At 33.4% G+C, this 10,574-nt stretch overlaps 3 protein-coding genes across 3 annotated transcripts; 2 read left to right on the top strand and 1 right to left on the bottom strand.

The window, feature by feature from the left end:
* Positions 1-504: 504 nt before the first annotated feature.
* On the top strand, positions 505-1,524 carry LOC113850464 (zinc finger protein 4-like). The gene has a single exon (XM_027481020.1). The coding sequence runs from the start codon at positions 607-609 to the stop codon at positions 1,381-1,383; it is 777 nt and encodes a 258-aa protein (XP_027336821.1). The 5' UTR covers positions 505-606; the 3' UTR covers positions 1,384-1,524.
* A 2,050-nt stretch (positions 1,525-3,574) lies between these two features.
* LOC113850436 (protein GAMETE EXPRESSED 1) lies at positions 3,575-6,743 on the top strand. The gene is made up of 7 exons (XM_027480988.1): positions 3,575-3,616; positions 4,318-4,833; positions 4,933-5,520; positions 5,606-5,732; positions 5,814-6,000; positions 6,077-6,224; positions 6,314-6,743. Exons 2-7 carry the CDS (start codon positions 4,358-4,360, stop codon positions 6,573-6,575), a joined length of 1,788 nt encoding a protein of 595 aa, XP_027336789.1. The 5' UTR covers positions 3,575-3,616; positions 4,318-4,357; the 3' UTR covers positions 6,576-6,743.
* Positions 6,744-6,848: 105 nt separating this feature from the next.
* Positions 6,849-8,435, bottom strand: LOC113850322 (uncharacterized oxidoreductase At4g09670-like). The gene is made up of 2 exons (XM_027480818.1): positions 7,897-8,435; positions 6,849-7,708 (listed from the first exon to the last, which is right to left on the bottom strand). Exons 1-2 carry the CDS (start codon positions 8,371-8,373, stop codon positions 7,088-7,090), a joined length of 1,098 nt encoding a protein of 365 aa, XP_027336619.1. The 5' UTR covers positions 8,374-8,435; the 3' UTR covers positions 6,849-7,087.
* Positions 8,436-10,574: the final 2,139 nt, after the last annotated feature.

Below are 10,574 nucleotides of genomic sequence, written 5' to 3'. Positions count from 1 at the left end.
ACCATGAATTCAATAGATGTAGTTCTACTCAGCAATGTTGGGGTAAAAACTGAGAGAGGCTACAAAATAGATTTTAGTGCCTGCTTCTTTTACCATTTGGGTAGGCCAACTTATTGCAAAACAAGAAAAGCAAGTGCCTAGTACAACATGCTTTTTTAGCAGAAAGTCTACTCATCAAGGTACTTGAATCACATCACATGCCATCATTGCCATGTCAATGAAAGTGTGTATCTGCTGTGCCAGGCTGCCAGCACTAATTGTCTTCCTCCACAAAGGAAGAGATAAGGCATAGGATGTTTGTTTTTGGCCCATGCTGGATAACTAACAATCTTTCACAGGGTCAAATATCAACAGAAATCACTGAAGGCAAGAGAACGTTGCAAGGAGCTTGATTGCTTGTATCAGTTGTATGCGTTTAAAATCATGACTGTGGTCAAAGTGATTCAAGAATTTCTTGTTTTGATTCTTCTTAAACGTGAACTGATGGTTTTTCATTGCAGGACAAAACACTTCTTTCACTGCAAGCTCTTAAACGAATTCTTATTCTGATGGTGGATTGCTGCACTTATTTGGTTAATTAGCTTGAAAAATCGGGACACCTGAATCATGAAACAGGACATTGATCTTGAAGTGGAAGCCTCAGCAGAATATGAATCTGAAGCTAGCAGCCAGGTTGCTTCCAATATATTTATTCAAGAAACCTCTGCAGGTCCTTGTAGCGACAGCCTCACTAACTCTTCCACTGTCACAAATCCAACAGACCTTCATCCTCATTCAGATGCTATCTCACTTGACTTAACTCTTAACTTCAACAACAAAGACTTAGTGGTTAGAGATTCCACAGGACTCTCATTCTCAAGCACTAGTGAGAGCAGCAATGAGCCTCCCTCTCAAACTACTTCAGCAACCAACCCAAGAGTTTTCTCTTGCAATTACTGTAAGCGAAAATTTTTTAGCTCACAGGCACTTGGTGGCCACCAAAATGCACACAAAAGAGAAAGAACATTAGCAAAGCGCGCAATGAGGATGGGATTTTTCTCTGAGAGGTATGCAAGTCTTGCATCTCTCCCTCTTCATGGTTCTTTCAGGTCTTTAGGGATAAAGGCACACTCTTCACTGCACCACGGTTTTTCATCACCAATGAGGTCTCCTGAAGTGAAAAGTAATGCAAGATTTGAGCAAGGATATATCGGTCTTCCGATATTCTTGGAGGATGATGAGCCAGAACTGTTGTGGCAAGGTAGTTTCCGCCAGGTTACTACTGAGGGAACTCATAGTCATCAGAATTTCATACTGAGTGGAAGTTCAAATATGAGTTTTACTGGGGTGAATCCACCACTTGACGCAGAGAATTCAACACCTGAGTTAACGTTGAAACTTTGAAGCTTCTACTTGTCTGGTTTATTGTTATATTTTTGTACAGCAAGACATGCATTTAAGGGCTATGATGCCAGATTGATCATCATTATATGATACTTGCTGGCTCTCCTGTAACTTTCTTCTTCAGTTTTCTCTTACAAATATTTGCTTTGGTGTTTTTCTCTGTATGTTTCTTATTGTATAAGACCCTTGGAAGACAAGTTTGGAGGTTCTCTATGCTTGTCATATAAATCATGTTTTTTGTTTACTGTAATTACTGAGCTTCCACTATGTTTTCTGTATCTTATGTATCATACCTAGCAGCTAGCAATAGCAACTTGGTTGTGCAGGTGGTAATGGCTACTGATGTTGACAAATGAAATTCCATTCTTTTGACATGGTATTTGACATAGGATGCATTTGAGAACATAACTTTTTCTATATTAGGGTTTATTTATAAATTTGACCATAAAATTTCTTAGAATAAGTCTAAAACAACTTATTCTAATAAGTTATGCTGAGAAATTTATTAAAATAAGTTTAAAAAAAACTTATGAAAATATAAACGCTAACAAGAAAAAACATGGTGTATCACAATTTATTACCAAACCAAGAAAGATAAACACAACATATGAGATTAGGGGTTGCAACAGAGAGTGCACAATTACCAGATCAAAGAATCAAAGATGGTTCAGCATAGACTTTCAGTCTCATTTGGATAATAATAAAGTTGGATCTTAATCCTAGACTTAATGTCTCATTCATCACAACTCCATGCATTCATTATTTGAACAAAAATTGGATTTTCTGTCCCATTTTCTTGCTTCCCATGCATGAATCATGTCAAATATATCCATTTTCTTAATCCATTAGCAAAGTTCCACTACTTCATAGAACTGCGCAAAAATCTAATTGATCTCTAGGGATGGAAAAATAACATGACATAATAAAAATAGGAAATTATGACAAAATAATAAAATTAGAATAAAAGAAAGAAATAAGAAACCAGGACAAAGAAATATAATATATAATAGAATTTTTACATTTGCATATCATTTCTCTCTCTCTCTATTCTTATAATATTTAACATTTAAAATAGTGTAAAAAATGATGAGTAATTATTATAATTGAATATGATAGTGGTCCTACCATAAGTGTTTCTTCAGCTTCATTAACAAGCATGAAACGGATTGTAACGGTTACGCGCCCTTTCGGATAAAACGCACCGTTTTTTAGGTTTTTCTACTTCCAAAAGGCAACACTATTTGTATTCGTGCATCATGGTTTCATCTTCCTATGTAAGGTTCACTACAATTTCTTTCAAACGTGAAAACATTGAAACGCACCGTTTCCACTGCACACAAGTTTATTTCCCCTCTCTATTATAGTGAGTAGCGTTTTCATTTTTCATATTTTATTTTTTGTTGCTTGCAAGTTGTAACATAGTTTTACGAAGCACTTTGTGATTGTTACGTACATTCATATAGAGAAAGTTACAAATAAATAAATCATATGAGTTTATTTGAATCATTTTGCGTAGTACTGGCTGATTTGATTCACTTGGAATTTTTGCTATTTGACTTCAAATTTCATTCTTTTGCGTTTCATCTCAAATTTTAATTACAACCCTTTTATTCTTCTTGATTTCATATTGAAAGTTTCTCCTTGTTGTTTCTGGGTATTGCAGCGGCCAAACGTTTCAACAGATAGTTAAGTAACATTAAGTAATATACTTGTTATATAGCCATCGAAATCCAGATTCTAACATTAATGTTAATTAATGTTAATGATAGGACAAAAGGATACCGAAGATTATTTATTTATTTATATGTTTTCTTGTTTTAGTTGATTATTTTATATAATTAATCGGTTGCGCGATTTAACAGTCACTTTATTTTCATTAAAAGATTTATGTAACGTGTCCGAGTCTGAGTTTGGTTGTATTCACATTATTTTAATTTTTTTCTATTTTATTGTCGTTTTAAAATACTAAATATATCATGACGTGAAGTTGTAAATTATCTTTATGGATTATCTGAAGTCCAAAATTATGAAATTTTCTTACTTTATGTTATTTACGATTTATGACGTTAAGGAAACAAAGTTTAAGTTTCCACGTAATAACTTTAGTTTGCTTTTTGCCGACTTTACATTTCTTGGATCCCAAGTTTCTCTTTATATATATCCCTTTCAAGCATATCTCAAACCTTAAATTATTGTCACACTAGCAATTGTGGGAAATAGAGGATATGCCGAGGTAGACTTTCCTTAAAAAAAATTATTTTCTCACTCTATTTAATTGTGAAGTGCATGTACTGTATATTTGTGGTTTTGTTTTTTGCATTAGAAAGAAGGAAAGAGTACAAGGGATGAAAGTTAACATTTAATAGTTTTGCTTTTGCTTCAATTAGAGAAGGCCATTATGAGATTCAATTTAGCCATCTTCATCACTCCCTGAAGTTATCCCTTTGAAGATTCAAAAGGCACATTGGAACACGGTTGATTGGTTAAAGCTATAACCAAATCAAATCACTTCTTTTCACTAGATATCTGTTCATGTAAAGAACATGTCCTTTGATCAACTTATTTACATAGATGTCTTTAACCTTTATATTGAAATAAGACAACTCTTTAAAATCGAACGAAACAACACAAATTTTCATTGAAATAAATCATTACAACTTTTCATTTTAAACAAAGAAATACAACTCTTCACATTTTAAAAATTTCTCACAATTTATTGCTTAATTTGGACACACAAGTTAATATATGTGCCAGTTTCTCATTTTATTTCATATGTCGAATCTGAAAAGTATTTGATATTTCATTGAATTTTATAAAAGAATGGTGATTGTGTGGATGTTCCCCCCTAACTGTCCAAGTCATTAGCGTGCTTGCAACATGAGGTAATAGTTTTTGGTAGCCAAAGGTGATCAATTTATGGTGTGTTTGATACAGGATTAAGGAACTTCAACGTGAATTCTGATCAAATTCTCAAATGGGTCATGGAATTCATCTTCTTGTTTTCGTTTTGCTCTGTTTCTCATTAAGATGTGAGTCATGGGGTTGGTTTTCGTCATCTAAAGGGACTCCCTCTTGTGACAGGTCTTATGCCAAAGAAGGCAATTTTAGAGGCTCTAGTGCTGAGTTCTCTATTGAGGCCTTCAATGACCAAAAGGGTATTAAGTTAATAGATAATGCTAAAAATAAAATGATTGGCTCAAACACGTGTTGGCAAAATGCTTATCAACATCTTTTTGCTGGGTGTTCTGATATTTTGTCTATTGATGAGAAGAGGTCTAGATTTGCTTGGCACCTAAGTGATTGCTTTCAGAGGGATTCTGGCAGGCCTGCATTTCCTCATTGTGATCCAAAATCTTCCATTGCTTCATGCTTAAGAACCTTAGATGATCTTGCCCATAAGGTTTACCTTGAATTCTACCTTGAAACCAACACTATTTGTTATCAGTTACAGTTAAGTGCCATATATTTTTTTTCCAAATCATATTTTATTTCTTTATATTTTGATGTGTTTGTCTCAAATTAACTAAAGTTTTGCATACTTTTATGTAGGGCACATGCATTCAAACATGAAACGGAGAGACTTGTGACTGAATTAAAAAGTACATCCCAATATGTAGAGTACAAGTTAGATAGCATTGAAGAGAAATCAGAGCATCTATTACAAGGCTCAAAACAAATTCTTGATTCTCTTGATTCAATTGATAGTTATACACAAAAAGTAGCCCAAACTGCTAAAAATGTGGAAGGTCACATAGACACTGTATTAAGTCATTCAAAGAGTGTTTATGAGCAAACTACACAAATTGCATTATCACAATCACAGATAAAAGAAGGACAAGAGGATATAAAGAGAAACTTGGAGGATGGGGTAGCAATGCTCAAAGACTCATACAATTATTTGGGTAAAGAAATTGAAAAGTTAAGAGACGAAGCAATTGAGATTGAGAATGAGGTTATTAAAGTTGGAGATGCTATGTCATCCAAGATGAGCATCCTGCAAAGCAAAGCTGAAGATATTGGGAATATGGCTGGAATTTCCTTGGATAAGCAACAGCAACTTTTAGATGGACAATCCACAGCACTAAAGAGCCTAAATTCATTGACTGAGTTTCAGTCCAAAGCACTAGATGAAAGCAGGTAGATAAGTTAGCTACTTAACTTTTATAAATTTGAATTCACTAATTATTTTTGGAATGATGTTGATCTCATTGGTGTGATGCAGGAAAACTCTACAATATTTTGCTGAATATGGGCACACACAACATGAAGAGCTTCTTCGACGTCAGGAAGAGATTCAAGGACTTCATGATCATTTAATGGAAAATTCAAAATCAATTTTGTCTGCTCAGGTTTGCAACTATTGGTTTTATATATGTGTATATGTATTCTTAATGATTTTTTAATCTGGAATTTCTATTTCTACTCTACAGGAATCTTTTGAATCAAAGCAGGCTACCATGTTTGTTGCTTTAGACAAGCTTTTTGCTTTGCAAAATGCCATGCTGCTTGAATCAAGAATAATCAAAGCTTTCTTCATTTATTCCATATCAATCTTTGTCATCTTCATGTTGACTAGTACAAAGCAAACCTACAATATCAGGCCATATCTATATCTTGGTATGTAAACCAACTAATGCTTTTAGTTTATAAACCTCTATTTAATTATTGGCTAATTATCATTGACTTTTTACAGAGCTTTGTGCTACTTTCTTCATGGAGGTATTCATTATTCGTTTGACTAATGATAACATTGAGCATCAAACCTGGATAATAAACATGGTTCGATTATTTGTCTTGGTAGCTGCTTCAGTTCAACTTCTATATGCCATTTGCACATACAGGTAAATTGGCTATTTATATGTAGATTTTATATGTTAAGTTGGCTATTTATATTTAGATTTTATATTTCAGTTTGTTGTTAATCATGCAGGAACTACGAAATGTTGAACCATCAAATGCTGCTAACTCTAATCAACAAGGTTAACAGCATGCAAAAACAAAAGGAGTTGTCGTGGGACTTGGAGGATACTGATGATGATATGGATTGGTCTCAGTGGGTAGATGCTGATTTATCTGATGATGTGAATTGCATTGGTGATCCTGACTATATACTTCCTGAAGAAGTTGCAGAGAATTCAATCACGGTTTCTACAACTACAAAAAATTATAATCTACGCTCGCGCAATCGTTGATTGTCACCACCTGACTCTAGTTTTGTAATTAGACCATTGAGATCATCTGTTCACATCACCGTATTCTGTTAATTTGTTTCATAATTCTGGATTATGTAATAGTGTATTGTATACACGCAAATATACATTTTTTTTAAAGTTGTGTAATTAAAGTTGGCTACTTACAATGACTTAAATCCATGCACCAGAAACTAGTTGTGGTTATAAGTAGTTGAATTCTGATGGAATTTTTGCTAAAATTATACAACAAATCACGAAGACATGTCTTTCTGACATCGTTAATTTCCATTGCCTTTATATTGATGAAGTTCAAGTAAAAAGAAGCAAACGGGCCATCATATTCAATCATCAAATTTGTGAAATTTAAATCAAAAACTAACACCAACATCAAATTTGTAAATTTATGTTTTTCCAATAGTGTCCAGCTACATCCAGAAGTTATTATAGAGTGCATCTGATTGCATCGCATTGGATTAAGGAGACATTTAATGAATGTCATTATTTGCAACTATTTACAAGCAAACAGGTTTGAAGCCAAGCTCGAGGGACTTCTTCACAGCATCAACAACCAATTGAGTCTTTCTACTAATTTCAGGCCATTTGGTAGAGGGGCGAGATCCGCAATCTCTAACAGTCTCAACAAGCTTAGCAAACTCTTGAACCATCAAAGCCTCTTGAGGGAGCTTTGTAGCCACATGAACTTCCTCTGGTCTCACATTCCACCCAATGTGAAGATCAACAAACTTTGCACCAAAAGTGAAGTCAAAAGAAGCACTAGTCTCCTTGTATGGGATTGTGATGTCCTTGACATGAAGAGTTCCATTGGAACCACATATGGTCAAGTCCATGGAAGTGTGAGAAAGAAATGAACAATGAATGGTTGCAACTGTTTGGTTTGGTTGGTCCCATTGCAAAGAAGCAGTGATGGACAATATGACTCCAACATTGTTTCTTATGACATTAGGAAGAGCAGTGACAGTTGTTGGCAGTTGGTAACCCTTTGCCCACAAGGAAGCACTGATACAGTACCACCCCAAGTCACCAAGTGCACCAAGACCATCCAACTCTGCCTTTACTCTAACGTCACTCTCTAGGAATTCAGGTGTTACTCCCATTGTTGATGTACTATGAATCTTCAAAACATAGTAAATTCAAATTATGCACCCAGTAAATGTGTCAGAATATTAATTATTAATATGATCATCAAATATATTAATTCTTTGACCAGTAAAAATATTTTAAAATTTTTTAAAGTATTGCACAAAAATGAATATAAATTATAAATCACTTATTAAATAATAAATGAATTTGGTGTACTTACAAAATCAATAGGCCCAATATTCTTAGTAGAATGAGAAAGAGAGAGCAACTCTTGGATGTGGGCAGTTCTAGGGTGATGCAACCACATAGTACCATCCATGAACTGGACACCGTTGGATTCGCACGCTTCAAGGATTAGATCGAGTTCCGCCACGTCAAGAGCCACTGGCTTCTCCACCAGCACGTGCTTCTTTTTAGTGGCAGCCATAACCACCCACCGCACGTGCAGACTAGTGGGGAGTGGAATGTACACCGCATCCACAGATGGGTCCTCCAACACCTGATCGTAGCTCCCGTAAACCTTTACGCTTTCAGGAATTCCGTTTTCGGCGGCGAATTTATCGGCCTTCTCTTTGGAACGGCTCGAGATGGCGCAGAGAGTGGCGTTCGGCGCGAGCCCTATGGCTCGAGCCACTTTCCTAGCGATGTTGGCGCAGCCTAAGATGCCGAAACCCACCGTTTTGCTGTCCTCGCTCATGTTTGTGTGTTTCAGGTGAGTTAGCTATCAGTGGTGGCTATTTACTTCTTTGTGGGTTGGATAGTATTAACTCCTCGCAACTGCCACTTCATTTTATATAAACAAAACGTTTAATTATAATTTTATTTTATTTTTAATTATTTATATTTACTTTTTATAAATTTTCAATCATTTACATTAAGTTTTCATTAAAATTTTATTCAATAAATAATAAAAATATAACAAAGATATAATATATTAGTTCAAATTCACCAAAAAAATATAAATAATTAAATAAAAATTATATGTTTTATTTATTAATATTATTTAAATATTATATATATTATTAATTTATACAAATCAATAATATATCATATTTTTTATTTTATTTTATTTTATTATTTATTCGATATAATATGATGGTATGATCTTTTCAATAATTTAAAAGTTTTTAACAATATATGTGCATAATTAAAATTATAAAATAAATTAAAATATGAAGACTAAAAATATAACTAGATCTTATTAATTTATGATTTTAATTTTTAAACAAGGATCAATTTGTAACTTTAAAATGTTTTTTAAAGACAATTTTAAAATGTATCAAAATGCTTAGATGAAAATGATTAAAACAAATTAAAAAAACTTGATATAACGGGCCAATTTTAAAAAATTCATCTGTAATAACAATCGTATATAAAAATACAACACTTTTTTTTAAAAAAAATAATTTCATTTTTTTAATTCTCTTTCTACAAGAAAGAGAAATACTTTGATTCTATGGGGTTCTTTTTATTTGACGTCCCATGTTTTTGTTGGGCCTCGGCCCTGAACCATAAATAAAATAGCATCGTCCTTAAAATTCTAGGAGTTGTTTTTAACTTTTCATTTCACACACCCGCTAACAATTTCCTGAAGCTAAACTTTTCTATTTTTAAAATTTCTTATAACGTGTGATAAGTCCTATTTTTTTAGAGAATTCCGTCATTATAGTAATAATGGAAGAAAAGAAAACAATGAAGTGGATGCAGCAACAAAAAACCAATTTATAAAGAGATAATGAGTTCTTTTTGCTATATAATTACACTAAACCATGTGATTATAGATAGACTAAATGAGAAACTTTAAAATATACTATAATGATTTATTGATTACTAAAGAGATAATTAAAGGACTATTATTATCGTCTAAGTATCAATGTGTTAACTTGTATATCTTATAATATTTTAATTTTTACATTTTTTTGGTCTTGAGATCATTTATTGAATTAGGCTTGAAGAGTTAGGGAAGTGTTTGTGTTTGGGGTAAGGAAAATTTTTTAAGTTAAAAATCATGTTAAAAGAAGCTATATTTCGACAAAATGTTGAGAATTAGGAAGGAGCCTAAAAATAGGTCTAAACCTGAGAAGTATTAGAAAGTTATCCTTTTTGTTTCATATCAAAAAGGACATATTTTGAGATATTTTAGATGTTTTTGTCACCTCGTTAATTTTTCATTAAAACTGCTCAAAAAATAGGACTGACAAGAAAATATTATAAGTCCACAAAACTAAAGGCTTTTTTTGAGGAGTTTTGAAGAGTTTCCAAGTCACTGACATCCAAAACTGCTTGAAAAACATGACTGACAAGAAAATATTCTAAGTTTACAAAACTAATGGCCTTTTCGAGGAGTTTTCAAGTCTTTGAAATCCAAAACTGCCCGAAAAACAAGAAGTGATCATAAAATATTCAAAGTCTGTCAGCCTAGTTGAGCTCCAGAATCCCTCCAGAATTGCTCGAAAAACAGAAATAAACAAAGAAAATATTCTAAGTCTACCAGCTTAGTTGAGCTCCAGAGTCCCTCAAGAATTGCTCGAAAAACAGAAATGAACAAAGAAAATATTCTAAGTCCACAAAACTAAGACAAGCTCGCAAAACTTCAGAATTGCTCCAAAATTAATCTAAAAGAGAAGTCAAGGAGAAATTATTCTAAGGCCATAATACTAAATGAGCCTCTTAGATTTTTCCCAGAAACACTCGAAAGATAGAAAAACAAAAGTCTTGAAAAGTCATCGCAAAATCCAAAAGCGGTTACCAGTAGTCATCAATATTCACCACTACGCAAAGGAGATCGTGGGCGATAGGGGTTATGAAAGAAGTTCCAACCAACAGCACGATCACAAGCAATCGTGGATAATGGGTATCAACAGTTGAAGGTAGTTACTAAGAAGTGGCCGCAAAAGG

The sequence above is a fragment of the Abrus precatorius genome, unplaced genomic scaffold (assembly GCF_003935025.1).
Source record: "Abrus precatorius isolate BTA unplaced genomic scaffold, Abrus_2018 Scaffold9, whole genome shotgun sequence".
Classification (NCBI taxonomy): Eukaryota; Viridiplantae; Streptophyta; class Magnoliopsida; order Fabales; family Fabaceae; genus Abrus; species Abrus precatorius.
The sequence above is the reverse complement of the archived record's forward strand: the minus strand, read 5'-3'. Positions and strand labels throughout refer to the sequence as shown.